We start from the raw sequence: 25,834 nt of genomic DNA on the forward strand, positions 1-25,834 counted from the left end.
TGTAAAATAAGTGAAAAGTGCCATAGTGACGCCGTACAAATCGAAAGAGAAAGTAAACAAAGAGAGTCACTCATTGCAGATATGTCTTTTTGAAAAAACGCTCAAGAAATCTAGTTGACGCGTCCTGCAGATAAGTTTCATGTTTGAGAGCCAATATGCATCGATCAGTGTGTAACAACCAGTGCTACGAAAATTCAAAATCAGCTACCTATTTCTGCTTGCATTTACTGAAACCGACATTCAGATTCAACGCCTCCCTCATTCATTCACTTTCCAACTGACTGAAATTTCATGCAGAATCGAACGCTTGAGTGCAGAGGAAATATAAATTCATTCACCAACCAAAGCATTAATTTGTTATTATGTCGACAGTTTGAAGGCAGAAGTTACCATCTTCTACATTTTCGAGCATAAGTGAACTGCGTAATCTATATCTGGTGCACTTTTGCTCAATAATCCCTCTCAGAGCTAGCATACAGTCAAAAAATAAATCACGTTTCTTCTACGTGAAAACATATGTAAATCTCATCCACCGCACTTTTCACGTAAGTTCTATCGGATGCTCCGGTAAATTAAAATCATTTTCAATATCTGATTCATCAGGTAAAAGTTACGTGTTTTAAGGATAATTAGCAACAGAAATTCACGTAAATATTACATGAAGCCTGACATAACAACAACATGAAGCCAAACGCAGTAATTATGTGCAACCGAACGTAACAAATATATGAAACCAAACGTGAAAATTACTTGAAGCCGTTCATAGATTGCATTTTCAATAAATTTGCATTCTAAAAAAGAAAAATCTTTTAATGTCAATTTCTGTCAATTTATTTGAATCCTTAATTGCGATAACTAAAACTCAGAATTGTGTTAAAACACTCTCGAGAATAAAGCAGATTTGTGTAACAAATCCTGTTTTTGAAGAGCAAGAATTAATTTACTGTTGATGACGTCTTGGGCCGTACAATACTGGAGCTATTTCTCCACCCCGAGATACAAGGTTGTGCAGATCGATTTCCAATTCGCCTTGTGTCACTATATGAAATGCAAATATATAAACACGTTAGTAATCAGATTCAGTAGCTGTAATAATGGAAATAACTTACCATGTATGACGGACTCGAATAGCCAGAAGATATTTTTAGCGGTGCCTATAGTTGACAAACGTTCATGCAACAAAATAACTATTGGGAACTCCTGACGACATGTTTGACAGCCGTGGGTCGCCATCATCCATCAGAGATGGCAGTAGTCACCGCGTATTTCCCGGATAAAAAGTTTAATTCGTCTCTATCTATAATTTAGTCAGTATTATTTCGGAATAATTTAAACAATGGCTGATGTTTCAGCCATTTTTTTCACACAGGAAATTCACGTGAACTACGTTACGACGCTCAACGTTGCATCACTTAACGGTTACGGGTGAATCAAATAAATTTTACAGGATTATCAAATATCGTTCATATGAATCACGTAATGTATGTTAAAAATGGAAAATATTTATTCACGTGACAATTCATGTAAATTCAAAGTGATTTATTTTTTGAGTGTAGAAATAAAATTCACTTTGCTTCTGAAATCGAACATGTCCGTACCTGAAAGCGCTGCGTCGGAAGAACGAATGACGATGGAAACGAATAAAAAATTTCATTCATCGCAGCGGGCAGGAATTGAATTTCGTTTTCTTTCAAGTTCATGCAGCGATGTCAATTTTTTTGAGCTCTGGTAACAACGTCAATGCCGCCGTCGGTCAAAAATTTCGCTCACTTCGCCGCCGATCGAAAATACATCGGCGCACATATCTAACCCGTATACATAGAAAACGATACTATAGAAGTTTGCTTACATGACTTGGCTCCCCGTATTCCTGGCGGTGTGATTATAAGATGCATGCAATGATTCGGAGAAGTAGACTCCATACAAATTATATTGTTTCCCCGGTGCACCGCGGTGTTTCTAACGGTGTTCGTGTGGCGAGAATACGCCCGAGCAAGCCGATTCCGCCATACATAACTATTTCATTGAAATCAAAAGAAGATGTCCAATATGATCAGTCAACACTGGGCACGCACCCAAGGGTAATTCCTATGTGCCAGTTCGACACGAAGAGGCTACATCTGGGAAAATCTTAGGGAGCAATTGTTAAAGAAAATCCAATAAATCCATCAAAAACCAGCACACAGTAATTTTACACTAAACCACAAACAGCTGCGAAACCAACATCTGCAGATCAGGCGGTAACAAATATCGTCTCAATAACCTCAACAACGATTGTTAGAGACGAACCAGCTACAACAATGAAGTTTATGCTGAAGAAAACGGGTTTACAAATGTGACACATAAGAATACGAAAAACAATTTGAACATCTGACCGTTAACTGCATGAAAGTAGTACAGATGAGGACATGGACATTTGCATAACGAAGGGATGATTGTGAATGCATGTTTTGCGAAAAATCAGCCCTGTGTTATGCAAAATTGTATACAGGCTGAGTATAGCGTTGAAATTAATTTTATTTTATTTTATGAAAGATATCGTGATTTTGTGAACGGATTGTTCCGCGTTGTTAAGGAACTCAATCACGCTTTTTAACGATTACGACAATCGCAGAACTATTCCACAATTGATCCCTAGAACCCTTTTATTAGCTTCAAACCGTTGTTGTTACTGGTTCGTCAGTATGACTATCCACATCGAAGACCGAATCATTAATCTCTTCCTATCTCCCTGGAATCGTTCCCAGCTTTCTTCCACGGAAATCATGCATTTTGCAACATCCTTGCTGGGAGCAAAACTTTCCACTTATCCCATCTTTTTCAGATCCACAGATAAATAGTTGCTTCTTCCAAGTTACTGCTAGCCGGCAGCAACGATGGTAATTAATAAACTCGTTTAAATTCAAATACTATCCGGCACTGAATATATATTTCGAGCAAAAGGCAGAAGAAGTCCAGACCAACTTTGCTAAGCGCATCCGTCATTTAGTGGCCGGAATTATCCTTCATGCAGCGAGCGGAGTCCTATGGCCGTGGTACGATTCTGGCGAGCAGTGAACCGGACGCAAGGAGATTATTAATTGCTGCCCGATTCTTGACTGTATCAGTTATGAGTTTTTCGAGAGGATTTTCCGCGACAGAAGTTCTCCGTTTGAACGTGAATTGCGAAAATTATACGTTCAATGGATGGAGGGAGGTTTTTCGGTTTGGGTGATGATTGTTGATGTTGTTGTGGAGACTCGTTAGAATTCATAAGTTTCATCAAGTTTCTTTTATAGTTAAAAATAATAACAGCAATCAGTGGAAATAGTTGAAGGAGAATGTAATCAATGCAAACATTGGCTAGCAATAAATAACAACGTGTTAGGATCACGTGGAACTGTTGCAGAACGTTGAATGTGCAGAGAAAGCAATGGATAGATAGTGTGGAAACGAGACTAAATTAGCAGATCAGTTCCATCTCAGGATACATAACAACTCGATAGGAACGTGTGCAATATATGTTGCCTTTGCGGAACAGAACAGACGGATCAGATCCGTCGAGATACTGACACTGCGACCGAGTAGCGTAGGAAGTAATTAAAACTAGTAAATTGATGCAATTGGTACGGGAAATGGTTTAATTGTATAATATCAATTCGAAATGAATGTACTCCTTCTTTAGAAGGGAACAGCATGCTGCTGCGTACTTCTATCACAGACAAACAGGCCTAATACTATGAGGCAATTCCTGCAAACATCATCATCCAGCTCATTTTGTCAGAACACTAGATCCACCTTTTATACACAGTTTCAAATACTTATTTGTATGAGGGTATCCGTCATGGTTGAAAACAACTTTTTACTAGTGGTCTATCCTCCGTATACTTGCGTTTATGCCAGTGGCGCCATCATCGCATATGCGACGACTGTCGCAACCAGATATATGTTTAAAATGATCGTTGCAGCGGTCGAAGAATTGTGGCCGAGTGTTACTTCTGTTAGTCTGTCTGCTATCTCCATATTGTATGGATTACTGTGGTTACTTAAATGCAAAAAGATGACGTTTTAGATGGATAAAATAAAGTTTTTATTTTTTAATTTATTCACAGAAACATTTTTTTGTTATAAAAATACACGAGTTTAAAAAACATCATCGTTTCTGGAAACATGTTTTATTTATAATTTATTTATATATACTACTTATTTTAAAGCTGGTGTGTCCGTCACTATTCCTATCTAAATTAGTCACCGATGATTCTGGAGTGGCATTCGATTGGATTCACATCTGCTCGAATCACATTCATAATTACCACTTCTTCGTCGGCAGTTTAACATACAATTAACCTAAATGATGATCGCTAATTAATGGGTCATGGCCCAACAGCGCAGAGGGAGGGTACGCAAATTGCGGTTGCAGCATGTGTACTAGTAGGTGACTCTCTAAATTGGACGCCATTGAAATCGAGAGCTTCCCATTCGAAGCGATAAATAACTTGCTAGTAGTGGTACTACTGACTCTCGGAGGCCTAATTTATCGTGGGGTCCCATTGTTGTTTGAATGGTTTGTATATTTTATTGAATCTATGTGGAGTTGTACGTATAATACGCTATTTTGTGCACTCATTATCGCCGATTATGCGCTTACACATTCGAGCCATTTCACGGCGATACGCAAATCAGTACAGGTTGAGGTTGATCATTTCTAATTTGACTACATCTTTGCACAGTTGTCACGAAAACGGCTTGTCTGGTGGGAATGGTGTGCACTGCGAACTTGTATGTAAATATATGATAGTTTTTAAAAATTGCAATGTTTGCAAAATAATGACCAATAATAACCATCAATACTAGCACATGTTAATAATATAAAGTGAACGCTTAGAATATTTATACAGTTTAAAAGCGAACAGCGCAATGTTCACTATGTACGGCAGCTAATATAGCCAACCAGGCGAAGATTAGAAATGAATCATCCAAGTGGCACTCGATTTCAATGAGTATTACGTCGGGTATAATAACGACTCTCGTTTGCCGGATGTAATCCTCTTAGCGAGCTAAGCCCTGCACGGAAGGAACTTCAGCCGAACTACTGACGGTGGCTATGGGAAGTTGTGAACAAGCCAGAATGTGCACGCTGGGAAGGCATTATAGAGCTATACTTAAGTGAAGTGTCAATTTGTTACGGATGCAGCTTGCTGTGTGGGATCGGAATGTGGATAATGTCGTTATAGGTTATTTGAATCTGTAACTAGAGCTGAACATTTACTACTTTTAACTTGAATTCGTAAAATTTTGCTCCGAATAATTTGCTGTTAACGTTCGTGCTATTTTATGATGTTCATTGGATTATCTTATTGGGCAATATTTTTTAAGTTAAACAATTAATATTTTTCTGGAGAAAGTCAACAATCATACTTCTTACAATTTTGAACCTATTACAAAAGCTCAAGCAATGTTTTTCGTTCAAAAATGACACAAAATGGCGGATATATGGTTCAAACAGATAAACTGCTTCCTCAGTAAGTTTAGCCGAAGTTCTAGCTCGCCTCAACAAAAATTCCGGCTCCAATCCACAACCGATTCTAATTAGTATATTGTATATTTATATGAAACTAAACCGGAACTGACTCTAAAATACGTCATCCATATTGAAGTAGTCCATTGTACAGAATACTTACCGCTTCGCGTACTTTCGATTGGCTAGGAGTCGGATATTTATCCCATAAAAAGTGACTCCAAAGCTGTAATAATGTCACGGGGCTAACATGAGTTTACAATGTCACGGGACTAATATTTATTGAGAAAAACGGAGTTCATACCTGTTCGCATATATGTCCTTTTTTGGAAACCGAAAATTTTCACAAGAACCACTGTATAGTGCATGATTTGACAAATATTAGCCTAGTTTTTGCCAAAAGGTAAAATATAGGGTAGGCGATTCCGGTGTGTCTAATATCCTAATCATTCGCAATATTTGCAAAAGTATTGTGTGTTGGCGTTTTTCCCGTAATAATCAGGATCAGACCAGCTAATGTTGGTAACGAAGTACTTGTTGGATGGTGTTCCCTTGGTTGCACTATTCACATCGTATTCAAGGGAATGTCATTGAGGGGGTGGTCTCTCGGATGCAACCGATGCAGTTCCTTTGGTGCCTTTGGAAATATTGCTCAGATCCGAACCGGAATGAGAGCTTTTCGTAGAAAGAACGAAACAGATTTACTTGAAGAGACACTCCGAATGCATTTTTTGTGTTCTGTGATTTTCTAGAGAAAACAAAATGCACAGATAAATGAACTGCAATGCCGACTGGAAATTTGCCTCCCGAATGTCCACACAAACAGTTTTCCACACAACGTGAAAATCTTCCAATCGGCTTATTGAAGGGCGAAGAAAAAAGTAACAATCGTAAGCGTCCAGAGCGGGCGAATCTTACTTGTCATTTCGGGATTTGATATCACCGATATATGACTCGGGCCTGGTAGTCGTATAGGTTTTTTTTTGTTGAGGCAGACGTACGGGTATTATTTTACATGTTCACGTTGGTAACGCTCAATTAGCGCCCGCCGATAGGTAGTGTCATCTTAATGAATACATGACCTCTATAAAATGCAGTGTTATGTGTGTTTTTAAATGAATGTATTTAAATTTTTACACAAACTAGGAGTAGCCAAAAAATGAAAACAAGTTGTATTTAAAAAAACTACAAGGGGCAGCCCTATGGGGTTGCACGAGCTGTAGACGTAGGACTATACTACTATGTAAAATAGTTATTTTCTTAAAACATTTATAGTAATAATAAATCAAATATATTTCTTACGTATGGTTTAATCACAACCAATCAACATCGAATATTACATATTGAACCAATCCTTCTTGGTTATTAGGTCATTTCATTTGTAGTAGGTGATCGAATCCGATTAAACTTATATAAGAAGATCTGAAGAAAGAAGACAGAAAACTGTGACCGAACTAATATCTGGAACTAAATCTTTATAGCATAAGATTAGCTTGTAAAAACTTTTCGATTGTGTGTGGTAAAAAACCAGGACCAGTGAAGAAAAATCAAATTTTAGGCAATATAATCACATTTCACCTACCATTCTAGTTATATTTTGCTATTATTGTAACTTTCCTAAAGTACGCATACAAATATAGCGAATGCATTACCGAAATTATAAATATACAAGAATCGAAAACAATTGTATATATGGACAAGATGCGTTTTTGCAATGGTTTTTCAAGTGGCAGTGTATTCATTCATAAATAGACTTTGTAGTATGTACCTATCAGTAGAATCAAAATACTATAGGCTGAGTGGGAATGAATGACGTGATGGGGAAATGAATCAATGAATTGATCGAACGTAAATAATAAACTTTCGTTGTGCAATTTAGTAACAAATTAGATCTACCTACCTACACATTCGCCTCAAACATTAAACCCGAGCGCAAAGCAAAATGAATGAACGCTGATGATGATGGGTAGAGCGAAAGAGACAACTAATACCACGACACCGTGTTTGCAAATGGATCTCGCATGTACAAACTATTTTGTGTACGAATAAATTATACATTAAAGTGTGCTGGACACGAACACAACACAAAAGATAGCAAAGCGTACCACCACAGGCAGTGTAACGGACTTCTAACTCAGCTACACTGGCTGTGAAAACAAACAGCGCAGTGATCTGCTTCCTGCTGTTCAACAGGTAACTGAGCTGGTCTGGAGAAATCGGTAGCGCACTAGGTACACAAATCTGTCGTGCTGGACTAGGGAAGCGCTATCTTCTGTGTGTAAATGCGCGATATTTTGACTAGGTTGTTCATTATTTAAATTTTTAATGCCATGATATCAAAAATCTTTGGGTTTATCAATTGGAATCCATTCTTAGAAGTATTTCGGGGCGATATGCGGAAAAAATTTGAATATTTATCGTGAGATGGCTGAATTATATGCGTTTAAAATTGGACCACTTTTCGTTACATACCATTTTTGTAGAATTTGCAACGTGCACCCCTATATCGAAAACAAAGACGTAGTCCTACGTCAAAAAAATATTTGAAGATAGCAAAAACAGATAAAGTTGGCGTACCGAAACGTCTTTTTTACACCAAAAATGAATCATCGGGAGCGTAAATGCATCAGTTTTTTCGCTCTCGAACTGTGAGCGAAAAGCTCCCAAATGATTCGTTAGTGTTCAATCAATCTCATTGTTGTACTATTCAATATCGGACCCCAATGCTGTATCCATGCTGTTCCACTTGTGATCGCTGTAATGATGGGAAGTTTATATAGCTCATTCGAGCTAGTAATCATGTTTCATTTTGTCCTAGGGTTTAAAGAGGCGTTTGCAACGAGTAGATATTTTGTCGGTTCTCGTTCTGAAGTCACCCATTAATATTTTTTGTCTAGTAAGGCTTAGTTACCAACACAGACATACAAACGGGATATTAATAACAGTGGAAAAATGACACAAAACAAAATGCGTCAATGACGATGAAGAAAGGCCGGCGGCGGAGAGGCAAATAAAATCATCACGCTCATCATAAGCGTGAAACGTACGTAGCCATTTTACGGTTCAACGAGTGCATGACGTCATAGAACGGATAGCAAAGATGTGATTTTAGCGAATTGATGTTTATCAGCTTCAATTTAGGAATCTGATTATTTAATGTGAGCCATCGATTTTTTTTCGAGATCGTTGCGCTCACATCTAACTGTGCGCGAATAGCTCCATTTTCAAAAAGAATTACTTTTGGGCATTAGATGGTTTTTTAAAGTTAAAGTGTTTGTGATGGGCATGACATTTCCACAACCAATGCTCCAATTGATATCATGGTTTAGTAGCTCTTTTTACTATAATAACTAGTTTGTGAACGTGGGATTTTGTAAACAAAGAACATCTTCATCGTGACCGAACAAACGTGTGCTCCGAAGCATGACAGAAGGTATTTCAGATTTCCAGGGTATTTGATTTTGGGCCGCTATTCTCCACTGTCCTTGAACGCCTGCTACGTCCACGCACACGCATTTTCCTCGATTGCACACAGTCAGAAATTTCAACTCTTTTCCCGATTCTCTGCTGAGCATAACTCAACTAGTCTCTCTTCCGACATTCGCGCTACATGTCTAGTTACTGTAGTTTACCGCATTATGCCATTATGCATTACTGTAGTTTACCGCATTATGCCATGTACTATGCCATGTACTATGGGTACTTGGTACTAGGGTTAAAAAAATGTCATTTCCATTGACCAAAATCAGGAAGGAAATGAAGAAAGAGCGATACTACTTTCCAAACAACCAGAATTTTGCGAAAACGAAAATGAGACAACGGCATAGAACAAAGCATGCGTGTAAATTCGAAACATAGCGTTTTCTTTATTTCCTTTGCACACTCGTTTTCTTTTTGAGTTTAAGAACGATATGGATACCAACAATGTTGAACTTAGCACTATATATTTGTCGCTGTTCGATTCCATGGATTTCCGGGCTAGTGATAATATTGGAAGACTGAAGCATGACAGATAATTCCCCGTGTTCCCCACGTTGCATTTTATGATGCACATTGCTTGAAATTTCATTTTATTTACAATAAAAAGAGAATCGAAACTTACCGAGTGTAGTCGCTACTTCTACTATTCATTTTCGTAGAATTCAAAGAACAAGGGGCCTTGTCTTCATTGTTTTGTTTTGTGCGTATTTAGTGACGAAGGATCCCAAATGATACAAATCAAATGATACAAATCACTTTCCAGAGTTCGTCATCTTGGTGTAGACTCATTTCCCGTCACGGGATTTGAAATCCCGAGCTCCATTTAAAATACATAGGGACCCAAATCCCGTGAAACGTTTTCCGACCTGTAAACTAGCCTTTACTTGATTGTTTTCGCCAGGGCTGTTGCAAATCAACGCTGTCATTTTTTTTCTGATCACAACAGGGTTGGTATGATTGGCGATGCATAGATGTATTCACCATCAGGTGGCAGACAAATTTCATAAAAATCACTAAAATAAGTTTGTTATTTTGAATGCATATGAAATGCTTTCCTTTCGAATGCCATGTGGCTGTAGTATTTATGTCCAACATCAATGCTGAACTCCTTTCTCCTTATATCGTATATTTGCTCCAGCTTCAACTTTTTTTTGTCTAGAATATTCTAGTACACCAACTGTCAAAAACTGTTTATTCTTCCAAATAATGTATGCTCTCGTGAACCAGAAAATCCGTTCGCAAAATACCAAACAATCATTCACTTCTCAAGTTATTGTCAGATTTTTATTGGCTAGAAAATGTCTTTTCACCACCAAATTGATTTTCCCCAAAGCAAACTGACAGCCCATCACATTTAATGAAGCATGTTCCATGTGACACCAATGCCAAGTCCCAAGTTCATCATCACCCGGAAAAAACCAAACAAACCACGAAACATCCATCTTTACAAATAAAGTGGCACTACTTGTCGCTGTCAAGCGAGCGTTTGTCTAGCGACCTGTACCGCGATTGATATATGCTGTCATGATGACACATACTCTCCCGGCTTTCACTTTTAGAAGGCATACGCGACCGTGCGAATAGAACATCCTCCCCCGGAAACGAGGTGAAAAGTGCGCCAACACATCACACCCCCAAATCAATATGATTCCATTTGATTGATTACTTTCACCACGGGGAAACTGTTCCACAGTGAGGAAGCTATGTGTCTCGCATGTATCGGCAAAATATGCTGGGAATCGGAAAAAAAATTAAATTGAAGCTGTTCACACTCGGGGTTCATTGATGATCACATCATATCGAAAAGATGATTGTGTTATTGGAAATAATGTAAGAAATTCGAATTTGTGATATGAAATTGAAATATGACATATAACGATGAGAACCATGTATTCATATCAATGAGTTAACCTCATTTGTGCCTAAAAAGCCAAATATTAGATACAACGTTGTGATATGATTTTGAAACAGTTATCTGTAACGGCAACGATCAGGTCCAACCTACATGATTTAACTGAAGCACATATATTTTTAACCCGAAACAATTCTCACATCGATTTGTTCTCGCTTGCATAGTGTTTCTAATTAAGTTACCAACCTTCGTCCCCGCAAAGCAGTGTCATTTCAGCTCCACACAAACCATCCTTCTCACCTCCTGGTGAGCTGTTAGTGGAAATGTCTTGTTTGTTTTCCTTTACCCACAGACAACGTGACCAACTTGTCCCCATCAGGCAGAACCATTGAACCTGGTCGACCAACAAAAACCTCACCAACGAGTCTCCTATTGTCTCACAAAGGAGAAACTAAAGCGACACTGTTGCCACTTCTATTGGGCATCAACATCTAACAGGAACGTCGTACCCTCGTTTCCTCTACTACTCCCCGCCAGCAGCAGCGGAGAACTTTCGCGTGACAAGAAAATTAAAGAAAAACTTTTCATTGTCACACTTGCGCCCTTCTCCCTTCTTGGCCGCTGCTGGACGTGCGCCTTCTACTAGCTACAGGTTCAAGCAAACACATCGAACGCGGCTGCGATGTTGTCGCTGAACCGAAACTTAATCCAACGAATCGAAGCGAATTAAGTTGAATGTTATTCAATTAAACAATTACAGAAAACTGTACGATTGCAAGAGAACAATAGCGTTACGACACCTACATCACAAAACGGGACCCAACTTTTGTTTGCAAGTTTTGGCGATTGAGTGGTGCTGATTTAATTACGCGAACAAAGATCCATGGCAGCTGAATTGTTGTCGCAGTCAGGGGTGTGCCGATGGACGCATGCAGGAGTATTATATTATTTTTCTTCTACTTCTATTGTGATTGTTTTGTTATATAGAGGGATAAATGTTTCATTTTGCCTTTTCATCTGCATTCCTTCATTTGTTGGATGAATGCAACTGTTATAAAACAATACTCGACAAACATATGATTACGGCTTAAAAGCCAACTGTCTTTATTCACTTTGAATGGAAATTCTGGATAAACCGTAACTCGCAAATTACAGATGTTGGCAGTAGATTAAAGAGAAAAGTTTTCTTTATCGTTAACTGCTATGTACTGTATTCGGCTAGTAACGGTTTGTCCGGAATTTCCTTTCAAAGATAATTTTGACAGTTGGTTTTTACGCCGTAATCATATGTTTGTATAGTTCAATTAACATAACCATTTTAACAAATTTCAATTCAGAAAGTTTATTAATAAAAATTAATATTGTGGGCTGACAGGAAACAGTTTTGCTGTGTCGTCACGTCCTGTTTACTATCTGTCAAAAATGATTGAATTACTTAGATTGACAATCTTTATTTCTATATCTATAAGGAGCAGAAGTAGCTGAAATGTAGTCTGAAACAAAAAGAATACTTACCGAGGCCACAATATTACACATTGCGAGAAGGGTAAGTATTGAATCAGTGATCTGAGACATCCAAACCCATTCAAGTCGAAATATTTGGCAAGAAATTAATGGTCTGGCAAGCTATTTGTGGCTGCGGCAAAATTTCGGAACCCTTAAGCGGATCACCTCATTTGCAACTTTCAAAAAACCGATTTTTCGTTTTTTTTTGCATTTTTAAATAGATATAATAATTAAAAATGCCATGTTTTTGGGGTATTTTAGCGTCATACTCAAACTTTAAGCCTACCAATTAATAGTCAATTGGATGTTGCATTGGATGAGTCTTTTTCGAGGCAACGATCAAGGTCCCACATATATCCGCCATTTTGATTTTGTAAACATCCAACATGTAACCACATACATTTCTATTTTCTGAGAAGATAATTAGGGTGGTTTCCATAATTACAACTGCTTCGATGAACAACGAAACATACACCAAGGAATTACAAAAAAAAGGTTTACAAAAACAACTTGTATTGTACACTACGTCCGTTAACTAAGGATTGTGATGAGGCGAAGTCGAAACGCAAATTCCAAAACTAATTCAACTTGTACTTGGAGAAAGTTCTTGCAGGGTAACGGTGTTCTTGTGGTGGGAATGCGGGTCGAAAGATCTATTCCCTCCTATTTGCCAATAAATCACAAAACTCACGAAACAGCTATTAAATAAACTACGTTGTGCACCCATGCAGAGCAAACCCATACGTGCAAGTATTGTAGACAGCTCACCATGGACAATCTTGCGTGGAAGATGCAGAAGAGAATGCATCTCAACCGAAAGCCAACTCATCTACAGCAAACAAACCCAAAACAGAGTTTGCAATACCACTTACTTAACTGAACCTGAACTACAAACGGTTGCCAAATTCGTAGCAGCTGTTCAGGTCATAATGACAACCGCATAAGTAGTACTTGGCACCCCAAAATCTACTGAAAGCAACATCGGTGAGGATGTTAATAACAATGACGACAGTTTTACTACGGTCACCCATAAGTGCAAGAAGCAATGAAGAATATCGGATGATGGGCACCAAGACCGCTTTAACGATGACGACCTTGACATGAAAGAAACGAGACAATTAAATGACCCCATGACACAGTGGGCGAACAGACAAACGTTTCCCCGCCGCGGAAGAAGGTCTCCGCGCACAATAGGAAGTTGGGTGCAACCTTATACAACGGATAATCAATAATCTATCTACTAGTATCTCAAGCCTGAACGTAATCTACTGAAGCTAAAAATAGATAACGAGAGTGATTGTCCGATTGGTGACGATTTGTTTATAGGAGACATTGGGGGTCGATGGGTCCATTGGTAGGTATTGGGGCTGTGGCGCTGATTACGATACTGCTGGGAATTTGTGATGACATCATCGCAAATCGATGACGGAGTGGTTAACGCACCCAACTAGATACTGGGTGATCAGTGCGTTCAATAAAAAGGTGAATTTTGACCGTATTTTCAATCTCATCGTTTCGGCCATTCTTTAGGCCAGTAACGGTTTATTCAGAGTTTCTCTTTAGGGGAGTGGGCGTAGCGTATTGGTAAATCGATTGCCTTGTACGCAGCGCACCTGGGTTCGAGTCCCGACCCCGCACATAGGGTTAGAAATTTTTCTTAAGAGATTTTTCTAACCCGAAGAGGCGAATGACCTTAAGGTTAAAACCTCTATAATTGAAATAAAAAAAAAAAAGTTTCTCTTTAAAGATAATTTTGACAGTTGGCTTTTACGCCGTAATCAAACGTTTGTCGAGAAATAGATCATCTTTTTTATGAAATTCTCTATTGTTTCAGGTTACAGAGTAGCCAACCTACCGGTTCCTAGTTTTTTAAAACTATATCTTAATTTGTTTGTTTTTAAGGTTAGATTGAACTTTCCCGTTTGACATTACAGACATGTATGCTATTGCCAGGGGTATCCAAATTCTAATTTCGGCATTGGATCGGTTGCATATTTTAAAAAACACTTATTTAGGACGGCCTTTGTGAATATTCTGAAACGCAACTTTTCAGCTGATAAGAGACATGAAGATGGTTAAATCGGTTTCCACAAATTCAGATTCGAATGAATGATATAAGATTACTATCGGCTATCATTGAAATTTATTGGTATCGGAGTTTCGGTTCCGTAGATACGGGTGGTTGAAAATATGTGAAACATGTAGAAAACTAGTAAAATATGCGTAAACCCACATGAAAACCTTAAGTGTACTACATTCCTTACACACGATAGAACTGGAAACTGAATGAAGCATAACAAATTCTTCATTTCACGAATGGAGGGACGAATCTTGCTTTACCGAAAAGCAAACGTTACTACGAAGGTTCTAAAATGTCATTGCTAAGCCATCTACAGTGTTTACCGAACGACAAGTTGTGTTATTTTTCAATAGTTTATTTGCCACGGCTCAATGCGTTAGTACAACTGGGTAGTGTGTCTTTTACGTTTTTAACAATAACAATAGAAAATTATACTAAAAATTCCGTTGTCGTTTACGACCAAGTCCATGTCATCATCGGTAGTGCTTTTTTGCTGTTTACGGTCAGATGGTCTTATTTGTGTTTTGTTTCGATCGGAAGGCTCTTCGTCATTATGTAGCTAGAAAAACGGAATAATAAGACGGTGGTGAATGGAAACAAAGGAAACACTCGGTTGTCTGAGGTTAAATTAAAAATCTTTGAAGTTCTTCACGATTTCGATTCTAAGCTACCATAATGCAAAGGCTTTCCGAGTTGTATGTTCCTCAAAACTCGAAGGTAAGTACTTTTACAAAAATATTATTTCCTCTTCAACATGAAAGTAAAATGTGGTTTGTTAGTTTACTATACAAATGGCGAGAAGCATAATTAACAGACTTGTGGACTTATTATTCCAGGTCACGTCAGATGAAAGATCTGTCTAGTACACCAGGAAAATTCATTCCATTGTTTTTTTTTTAATTTATCTCTTATCCCGTACAAAATGAATGCAAATAAAACCTCACCAGATCTGTGGTGACATATTTAATTCTTCAGCGGACGAAATAAATATCACATCTGCATAAAACAAGAACTGACCATTCTTTTGATGTTCCTACCGCCGTTCTGTCAGATGGCGTCTTGTTACCCCCTTCAGCGTGTTTGCTTCGGTCGAGCAAACATGAAACGTATATGCTAATCGGCATGCCAGCTGCAAGACGACTACAAATTAAATTGTTCGGCAAAATTTATACCCTACTCGTGATAACACCGAGCAAACCCTCCCCGGTTCTCAGCCATTTCACCGATACGCATTTGGCCGGCGCACAGTGCCTCTGGGGAGCAAATCCTGTGATTGAAGAACGTATTTCATCTGGCGGGAAAGTGTCTGCCTGCGTGCAGACTGCAAGATCATAATGGAGAGCGAAATATGGCTAGCACATCGTAATACGACCGCCGCTTGGAAATGGAACCAAACGACTGTGAGACTTTGAATTTTAGCAGGCGGAGGAACTAATTTCATAATGTTCCGGGATTAGAATAAATCCCGTTTATGTAAGTAATGACTGCCAGCTGACTTCTAGAACTGAAGAGGCACTTGTGAAGTGATGGCGGAAATGTACGAACGGCATAATTAAAGCGCAGCTCCAAGTGCTCGAAATAAGTTTAAAGGGCATAACTGTAAAAGTTATATCCTTTTGCAACGATTTAACTCAGGACTGGAAGGACCTAGTCCTTTTTTTTCTAAACAATTATTTTTCCGTCGGTCTTTGTGTGCACTGAGTGCATATCACCGTCACCAGATGGGTGACTTCATCATCTAGATATCGGTCCATCAACACATGGTCCGGGACGGCTTTACTTTCCTTCCGAAGGAAGACGTGACCAGATACGAATAGTAGCGTAACATTTTCTTGAGCCGCTCCAAGGCAATCTAAATCGGATAAATTCATGCTACATTTAAAATTAACTGCGTCAGTGATGCCAGCAAATTAAGAACCAAGTAATATTCGCCGTTTATTAGGTACAATGCTCGTCTTCAGACATCATTCAAGTTGACTGACGATCGGGTGAGAAAATGGTACCCGAACAACACAAAAAAAGAATTTCTAAAAAGCGGCACCTGTCCCATTGACCCTGCTAAACAAAACGGAACAACGCGCCACCAATACCGGTGAGGTCACGTCCAGTAGTAACGTCTTTGCATATTTATTCTCGAGGAGGTTGAAAATTGCTTCACCAGATCGGCTGGAAAACGTGACGACGAGAAGTGGAATGGGTTGTTTAGGCCAATCAAGGACTTTTAAATTTGTTAAATTTTAGGGTGAGTTTTGTCATTTTTCTTTATCTCCTCATAGAAACTCAAATCATATTACATAACATATTGGTTGAAAAAAGATTCAGTTATGTTTTCTATGTTGAAAACGCGGTTACAAGCGGCTCAAAACTGTTTCCCGGTTTAAGACCGGTCCAGTACTACGTCCAAATAGAGGAGTATGACTGATTACTGCAAATAGCTTATAGAAAGTGCTTCTTTTCTCGTGTCAGCGGTCCAATTCGGTAACCTCGGAAATTTATAACAGCCGTACAATTACATCACAAAGAAACCTCCTCATTATCACTAAAATTCATCTCAATCGATGCAATCCTCACTGTCGGAACGAGAATAACCGTACTCGATTTCTGTAGCACAGGAACGTGAATGATGGCATTTGGATTGCCATAGCACAGTGCACATGCGATTGCTTTTCCAGATATGCGTGACCGTTATTTTCGATGGTTGGAAGCAGATTAATTATTCAAAATGTTAGACATCTACATAAAATGAAATATTTGCACACAAGCCTATGAATGGTCCATGAAACTGTGTTCAGAGTGTCGATTTGTGTGTGTTATTCAAATAATGTCACACAATTTTCTCAGAGATGGTTGAACCGATTTGCACAAACTGAGTTTCAAACCACTTATTATATTGATTTTTTGACGATCGGATCTCCGGTTCCAGAGTTATAGGTTGAAGAGTGTGGTAAATTTCCATATAAACTGGTAACACTATGGTATCAAGACGAGGCAAAACTTATTCAAATGGGGGTAACTTGAAATAATTTGAATTTGCACGTCTAGATCATTACTGACTAACGAAACATTTTAACCACATTGGCCCCTTACGACGGTTGTTGATATCCTATAAAAAGGAACTGAAAAATGTTCAAAGGGATTAGAGGGAAGCATATTTTAGGAATTTGAATTTAGCTTTAAAGCTTTAAAGCACAAGAATTTCCTATATAATCCACTACAATCGTAATATCTCAGAGGTTCAAGATCTAGTGAAATGGACATCACATAACTTCAAATTTAGATCACTAATGGCCAATTCAAGATTCTTTGAAGTAATTCCCGGCCTTCGGTCGTATTCCTAACTTAAAGTCATATCGGTTATTCAGTGATGACTGAACCGATTTTCACAAGCCAAGTACCAAATGGAAGGTATAAAATCGGTTGGTTGCACCATCTCTCACTCTCACCCCCCCATTCCAAGTGTTGTTGGCCACATTGCCCACCATAAAAGGTTCCGATAGTTCCGGGAAAAATGAGTATTTTTTCAAAATTACCAAACACACATCAGTTTTTCGGAGATTGTTGGGCGATTTTCACAAAATTAATTTCAAATGCAAGGGATATTATCCCCAAAGATAGCCATAAAATTTTGTACGGATCGGTTATATGGTTCCAGAATAATCGACTGGATCGTTTGGTAGCATACGAAATCACCAGAAATGCCGTAACAAAAACTTAATTTTCTAAGGGAGGACCACACGAAGCTTCAAAAATCGAATTCGTATTTTTGATACCAAATGTCTATTTTGTAATAGACATTTGCACAAAGTTATATTGAACGCAACCATCTATTAACTCATAGTTTAAATAGATGAGAAAAGCACAATGGACGACTAGGTGGATTAGAACATATTTTTGTAGCAGTAAGCGCATTATTAATGTTGTAAAATGAGATTTGTAGGCACATTCTTTTAGTTCAGTCTGTGCACAATTAAATTATCTAAAGACAGTGTTTTACTTGTATACATAGCTTTCACAGTTTTTTTTAAATCAGATGGCGCCGGTGGTTGAGTGGTAATCGTGACTGCCACTCATTTCAGGAGGTCTGGGTTCGATCCTAGCCGAGGTCGTTGAGATTTTTCTGAGGTGAAAAAATCTGTGGTCACGTATTCCTTCGGAAGGGAAGTAAAGCCGTTGGTCCTCGGGCGGTCCATGCGTTGATGGAACGATATCTAGTCACAGAGAACAGACATATAAGCTAGGACAAACTTTCCCGAAAAAACTGTGTAAACATTTAAATGAAAATGCGTTGAAAATCACTATCGCATACAGGTTTGCATGCGTGAGTCACCATTGCATCCAAGTTTGCATACAAGTCTCGTATAACGATTGCTGGCCGATCGAAGCGCCGATCAGTGGAAAGTTGCTACTTGCTGTTGTCATTCCAAAGCGACAGTTTAATTTCTTACACAAGTTGAAAACTTTACTTGTATGTCAGTTCTCAGTGATCTAGTCCAGATAATGGAGTCACCTCTCTGGCTCGAATCCAACTTCTATACTTCCTAACAAATATCCTCCTCCCATGATACTGGTTGAGTGCGCAGTGGTATATACGGCTTCTAGCAGAAGCAAGTATCGGACTAACATTCCTTCCTTTTCCTTACGCGATCTACTTTCGGGCCTGGCCGGCATCGGTATTGATCAATAAACACTTTAGGATTGCCAGGAGTTGCACATTGAAAGATGTTTCGTTACTCCCAATCATAATTATCTACTGATTCCCTGTGCAACTTCAGCTAGTCCAGATCGTTAACTGTACTGTACTCACGGGCACGTTTTCCTCTCGAAAGTGGTCTACCGTAAACTTTTTTCCACGACGAACATGCGTTTCGTAAAACCGTGCAAAGCGCTCGCGAAGTGCTTGCTGTTTCGACGCCATCTTCGATTGAACTGGCAGCCATCGAGTGAAAAGAAACATGTCACCTATTTCTAGGGAGTCCAGAGTGCAATTCTCTTGAAGAGGAAAAAATTTACGCTCTTTACTTCAATTACAGAAAGGTATTCAAAATCATTCTCATTTTTTATTGAACACTCGTTATTTTCCGAGTGCAGGTTTCAAGTCTTGTTTCCTAACAAACTGAAAATAGCATATTGATAGCATACAAAATCTATATTTATCTGTAGGGGTTACAAAACAATATGTTACATAGATGAACGGTGGTGTTTGAAAAGATTCCATGTTCGTTATATGTTACTGTGCCCCAATTCATCCTTGCACCGCTATTCATTTCACTCATTTAAACACATTAGTTAGATCGGTGTCTGCTCTCTCTTTACATTTTTAAGGCAAGTTATCAACGAAATTATGTGACATCCCGACTAATGCGATGAATGAGGGCTCGTCTACCCTACTGTTGAAATTCGAATATGCTAATTACCGACCTAAACACTTTCTCATATGTGGAAGCAATACTATAATCACCACCAGTGATAAAACCTTTTCCCACGCGATATGGACAGCCGGACTGAATTCCTTGCCGCCTTAAAGCAGCGCCGTGAAAATCATAAGCTTTTCTACCTTTATGGCGCTTATTTTCTCCCTGTTGAAGAGGACAGTCGCTGAGTAACGTAAACCCTTTCGCAGTGTTGTGCTGGCGATGTTAATTTTCAGCTTGAAATTTGCAAGAAAATAAACTTGTTCACGCTGGCAAAGGTAGGCGTGTGTGTGTGTGGTACGTGAGTTGCTCAGCATGTTGACGTTGGTTTGGGGATGCCTTCTCATGCAAGGTAGTGTGATACTACAGCGACTGTTTGCAGTTGAAGCCGAGAGCGTAAGTAAAGTTGACAAGGTGTCATGAAGCTTTCTTGATTCCCCGTTATGTGTGTCGAGAGCAGACGGGGGGAATCAACTAACTGCTGTGTCATTAGACGGAACGTGACTTGAATTGAGATATGAAATCTTGAAAGCAAACTACGTATCCTGTCAAATAAGAATGTTTCATGCTGGCGCGAGAAGTGGAGTGCATGTTTTCGAAATGCAGGTAAATGGCTGAACACAGGATGGTAAATTGAGAAACAATAAGCGACTTTGTAAGTATACTTTAATATGCGTTAACATTGGATAGGAATTGGTAATTAATCGAAGATGAATTTATAGTTTTGATTTCCTTTGGGCCACCGCACGAAGCTTTCGCCTTAAAATTTTCCCACTGCTAGTTTTTGGAATTTCAAGGATAAATCTGACTCCTCCGTGCAACTGCTTAGTTACCGATACTTGATTATTCACAAATTTCAGAATCTCTTCCTCCTTCACTTCGGACCCATCGACCGGAACCACGAATGCTGTAGCCAGTTCCCCCACTCGTTCTTCCGGGACACCAATCACGGCTGCATCCTTCACCTTGGGATGTGTCAATAGTACAGCCTCCAATTCCGCTGGCGGTACTTGGAAAGCTTTGTATTTAATTAATTCCTTCAATCGATCAACGATGTAAAAGTTTTCTTCGTCGTCATAATATCCGACGTCCCCGGTATGCAGCCAGCCGTCTTGATCTATGGCTTCTTCCTTCCCGATATATCCTTTCATGATTAAGGTACCTTTGAAGCACAGTTCACCGTTTCGATACGGACCTAAGGACTTGCCAGTTTCTGTATCAATCACTTTAACCCACTGCCCTGGTCGTACACGACCCACGCTACCCGGTTTATTCTCGGTACCCAGCTGAGCGAGAATGGCCAAAGTGGTTTCGCTCATGCCATAAGCCTGTCGAATAAACGACACCTTCAACCGAGAATGAATCAATTCTTCTATTTTACGACTCAGCGGAGCTGCTCCGCAGAAGATTGTCTCCACGGAAGACAGATCAAACTCGTCGACCATCGGGTTTTTAGCCAAAAACACAGCAATTGGAGGCACCAAGTTCAGCATATTTGGACGGTACTGCTGAATGCACGATAGGTAGGAGCTTGAGACGAACCTTGGCAAATATACCAAGCGCATTCCATTGGCCAACCAATTCAGCATCGACACACCCCCAGCGACGTGGAACCACGGTATCACATCAACGGCTACCATTTCTTCTAGATTATTCGTTTCAAAGAATGACCTGGAATACGGAGAATTTAATATTTCGTTCGCCAAATACCAGCAACACATACTGAATGAAAGATATCGTTGTCATTACATTTCGTTGAGTTATCTGTACCCCCTTTGGCAGTCCAGTAGTTCCCGAGGACATTACTATCAATGCCACTTGGTCTGCGATTTGAACCGGTGCAGGAACGAAACTTCCATCCGAGAACTTCCTGGAGGATCCTTCCAAGCACTTTTGAAAAGTTTGTCCTCTACCATTGTCATCCAGATGAATGAACTGCACAGGCCGACGAATACGAAGGCAAGCTTTTTGCACCGGCAGATTTGCTTGTGCCGATAGAAAGATGACTTTCGGTTTCGCCAGTTTGATTGCATGTTCAAACTCCCCTGCAAGACACAAGTAAACAATCTTATCGTCGTATCACTTTATACCCTCAGCGTTTAAGTATTGCGTCTTACGTTCGGTATAGCCCGGGTTGAACAAGGCTGTCGTAGCTCCCAGGTACAGCGAAGCAAAAATTACAACTGGATACTCGTAGCGGTTTTCACTAATCAGTGCGACTACGTCGTTTCGCTGAACACCCAGATCGTGCAGGTGGGCGGCAAGTGCCAACGATTGCTCCAACATTCCGCCAAATGTTAGCTGTAGTGCGTTGATTCCACTGACCAACGCGATTTTGTCGGAGGTCTTGCTAAGCTGGCGTATGATCAGCTCTCCCAACGAGGCGCATCCGCGGTCAAAATCCTCCGGCAGTGGTCCACCGTAGATTATGTTCGGGTCGTTTAACTTGTCGAGAGTGGAAGCCATCGCAGCGACAGTGCGTGATAACAGCTCTGCTGAGTAGCTTGGTTGTGATGAAACTAAGCCGTGCTGCTCCGGTGGGAATCTTCAACAGTCTGGGAGGGATGGCTGATAAGATGTATTGTCGATTGTGGCTGTAAGAGATGCGATTGGGGCGCCTAAACAGGTTTTGCACGCTGCGAGAGGAAAATTGGTTATAGAGAGTCGTAGGGATGGAATCGCCTACATGTATGCTTTTATAGAAGTTTGATATGGTGGGCCTCAAAATTTATGGTAATTGTTTTATATCTTGTGCACATTGTAAACACTCAAATCCAAATCCAGATTGAAAAGATTTACATTCGAAATATCGTCAGAGCTATGTAAACGTCATCAGTATTAATTTCCAGTCCTACATTAATAAGTGTACTAAGTAAATTTGATAACCTCTCAAAATTGTTTTCTTCAGTGGAATAAATATCTAAACTGAACTTTCTTGTATGCTCATTTCTTTCTTAGATAACACTTTAATTTGGAACATGATCTAAACAATCGACATGATCCCATGAATATGAGAGGTTAGTCATGTTGTTTTTTGGTGATTTTTTTAATTGATTGATATTGTGCCCTACCCAACTCTGAATTAATATAGCACGGATTGACTAGCGTCAATGTTTACTCACTAAGCAACAGCCAATCAGTTTTCTATATTGATCGTACCTCATATCTTCAAAAAGCACCCGGCTATCGTCGGTTTGTGGTCGGCCCTTGCACTTAATCCCGACTACCTTTTATCCAGCGGATGAACAGTTAAACATCACATAGCTCAATCACCAATACTACAGTGTTTGGAGACTCTTATCATCATGCACATCGTCAGTATCGCAACGTGCGTGTAACAGCGAAATTTACCAACAAACTGCACACAATCCGCGCCGGACGGTAGTGGTATGATGCAAATACCTATTCCAGATTACTCATTACTGGCTGATCAGGTCAGTCGAGTGTTTACCCCGAAGCTAGTCAGTTGTAGGTTTGAACTACGCTCCCTGTGTAGTAGTAGTCAAAATCGCACACATTCCCCGAAGTACAAAGTACGGCTAATAATGGCCTCCCGTGAAGACGAGAAATACATTCTGTACGGTGGACCAGATCCGCTAGAATTCCTGCAGGATGGATCGCTCGGGGAAATGATGCTGAAGGAATTCCTCGTTAAACCAGATAATATTGGATTGGTTTGTTCTGCCCGAGTTCTTCGCAACAACAAATCTGCCTATTTTAAAATTTCCATTTTTCAGATTGATCCCGTGACCGAGGTTCAACTCACCTACCGGCAAATCCTGCAGCAATCAATTAAGGTTGCGGTTGCTTTGACGCGGTTGGGCATACAGAAAACAGATCGTGCCGCCATCATCAGTGACAACTGTTTAGAGTTCTGTATCGCAGAGTTCGGTTCCATATTTGCATCGATTCCGGTCGCCCTATTGAACCCTGCCTACGTGGAAGGTGATTAACATTATTTACTTATCGCGAGTTGATAACCATATCGATTTTATTATCTATATTCCTTTTTACAGCTGAGCTTGAACACGCAATCAATCTATCCAAACCGAAAGTTGTTTTCGTTTCCGCTAACGTTCTGGCTAAGATAGCTGGGACGTTCAGGAAACTGAAACTCGCTGCGAGAATGGTGGTTTTGGGTGAAGCCTCAAACATAGCTAACTTCCCCGAGGCAATTAGTTTCTCCAAACTGTTAGAGGAAACGAATCCACCTAGCAACTTTATGCCTGAACCTGTGGACGTTAAATCTCAGGTGGCAGTGATAGTGCTTTCCTCTGGAACAACCGGATTGCCGAAAGGGGTTGAGCTGACTCATTTAAATATTATGACTACGGTTGCCCACGCAAAAGAAACTCGCAAAATACTTGATGAAATTCCTGACCAGTTGAACACTTTGGCCGTAACTCCTTTGTTCCATGCCATGGCAGCAGTCAGTATGATCAACATGGTCACTAACGATTGCCGATGCGTTGTTCTGACCAAATTCGACATTGTACTATTTCTAGAAAGCATTCAAAAGTATAAGGTTAATTTAATGACGGTGGCGCCTCCGTTGTTGGTTTTTCTGGCCAAGCATCCCATTGTCGACAATTATGATCTGTCTTCGCTGATTACCTTGATTTGTGGAGCAGCTCCTCTGAGCAAGGAAATTGAAGACCGTGTACGGGATCGAATCGGAGTGGCTTTCATTAGGCAGGGATATGGACTAAGCGAGACTACACTGGGAGTGCTAATGCAAACTGGTTTCGAAAATAAAGCGGGATGTGTTGGACAAATTCGGATGGGCCAGTGGGTTAAGGTCATTGACCCAGAAACGGGGAAAATTCTGGGCCCGAATCAACGGGGAGAATTGTGCTTCAAGGGATCACTCATCATGAAGGGATATGTGGACGAGGAAACGGTCATTGATGCAGATGGTTGGCTGCACACCGGAGACATTGGATATTATGACGATGAGCATGATTTTTTCATCGTCGATCGGATCAAGGAGCTCATCAAGTACAAAGGATTTCAAGTTCCGCCGGCTGAATTGGAAGCCATTCTAATTAAAAATCCTAAGATTAAGGATGCTGCTGTGATAGGGATAGCAGACGAACGGGTCGGGGAGCTGGCGACCGCTTTTGTTGTTAAGGAAGATGATGTTGAGATCACCGCCGAGGAAATTGTGCAGTACATGGCCAGTCAGGTATCGCCTCAGAAACAGCTGCACGGTGGAGTGAGATTCATAGATGAAGTCCCTCGAACAATCAGCGGGAAAATTTTGCGCAGAGAGTTGCGAGAATTTATTAAGAATACTAAATCGAAGCTGTAATTGTTACAGGCAATCATAGCTGAAGGAATATATTATATTAAACTGCTTTTCAGTTTAATATATTTTGAAAGTATTTTTTTACTTCATATCTGTGGATAATTGGAAAGTTACTAATCTACCTGATATCACACATTGAGACTTGTTTTATACTTTAAACTTTTCGGAAGCAGCGTTAAAGGCGTTTATGTGCACTAGCGGCTCGTTTAGGTAGTTACCTAAGACACTAGTGCTCATAAATGATTTTGCTACACTTCCTGAATGTGGTGCACTAGCGCGACTACCTGAAAATTAAAGCTATTCCAATAAGTGTATTAGGTTATTCCAGGTAAAAGGGCAATGTACATCAATTAAAATAATAACTGATAGAATTACTTACTCTTTTTATTATCAGGGAACGTTCAAATTGGCTGTAAAGAAACTAATGAGCGATAATGACTGCTACTCGTATGCTTATGTAGGACAAGCTAGTTAATCATATTTTATCATCCTATATCTTCCTAGTCGGGAATCGAACAAACGATGACAAGCTTATAAGATCAGCGCCCTACCTGTTGTACTTTGTACCTCCAGGCTTCAACATTCCGGTGCTGTCATATTTTCCGCTTCGATTAATCTGCCGTCAGTCGAACTATGTAACAACAAGTCGATAAACATTTACAAAAAACATTATTGATTGTGTTCCCCTTCCCGCCCAGAA

The 25,834-nt window shown here is 39.7% G+C and overlaps 3 protein-coding genes across 5 annotated transcripts in view; 1 reads left to right on the plus strand and 2 right to left on the minus strand.

The window, feature by feature from the left end:
- LOC131677119 (luciferin 4-monooxygenase-like) overlaps nt 1-25,834 on the minus strand; it is a 93,638-nt gene that overhangs the window by 5,531 nt on the left and 62,273 nt on the right. The gene's annotated exons all lie outside the window — the stretch shown is intronic.
- On the minus strand, nt 20,476-22,454 carry LOC131677123 (uncharacterized). The gene is made up of 3 exons (XM_058956737.1): nt 21,944-22,454; nt 21,550-21,871; nt 20,476-21,497 (listed from the first exon to the last, which is right to left on the minus strand). Exons 1-3 carry the CDS (start codon nt 22,290-22,292, stop codon nt 20,543-20,545), a joined length of 1,626 nt encoding a protein of 541 aa, XP_058812720.1. The 5' UTR covers nt 22,293-22,454; the 3' UTR covers nt 20,476-20,542.
- Nucleotides 23,134-25,750, plus strand: LOC131677118 (luciferin 4-monooxygenase-like). Of its 2 annotated transcripts, XR_009303284.1 has the most exons (4): nt 23,134-23,500; nt 23,564-23,771; nt 23,843-25,462; nt 25,529-25,750. XR_009303284.1 is itself a non-coding variant. In XM_058956722.1 (3 exons), exons 1-3 carry the CDS (start codon nt 23,216-23,218, stop codon nt 25,135-25,137), a joined length of 1,788 nt encoding a protein of 595 aa, XP_058812705.1. In that variant the 5' UTR covers nt 23,134-23,215; the 3' UTR covers nt 25,138-25,522. The 2 variants fall into 2 exon arrangements, 1 of the variants encoding a protein (XP_058812705.1); XM_058956722.1 differs by lacking the exon at nt 25,529-25,750 and having other exon boundaries at nt 23,843-25,522.

Source organism: Topomyia yanbarensis, chromosome 1 (assembly GCF_030247195.1).
Source record: "Topomyia yanbarensis strain Yona2022 chromosome 1, ASM3024719v1, whole genome shotgun sequence".
NCBI classification, from domain to species: Eukaryota; Metazoa; Arthropoda; class Insecta; order Diptera; family Culicidae; genus Topomyia; species Topomyia yanbarensis.

Bases quoted from the DNA above. Each gene is read 5' to 3' on its own strand.
- LOC131677118 (XM_058956722.1), top strand. From the start codon at position 23,216: ATGATGCAAATACCTATTCCAGATTACTCATTACTGGCTGATCAGGTC. The intron at 23,501-23,563 runs GTTTGTTCTGCC...TCCATTTTTCAG, and splicing joins AACCAGATAATATTGGATTG to ATTGATCCCGTGACCGAGGT. The intron at 23,772-23,842 runs GTGATTAACATT...TCCTTTTTACAG, and splicing joins GAACCCTGCCTACGTGGAAG to CTGAGCTTGAACACGCAATC.
- LOC131677123 (XM_058956737.1), bottom strand. From the start codon at position 22,292: ATGGCTTCCACTCTCGACAAGTTAAACGACCCGAACATAATCTACGGT. The intron at 21,872-21,943 runs GTAAGACGCAAT...TGTGTCTTGCAG, and splicing joins CAACCCGGGCTATACCGAAC to GGGAGTTTGAACATGCAATC. The intron at 21,498-21,549 runs GTATGTGTTGCT...TCCGTATTCCAG, and splicing joins ACAACGATATCTTTCATTCA to GTCATTCTTTGAAACGAATA.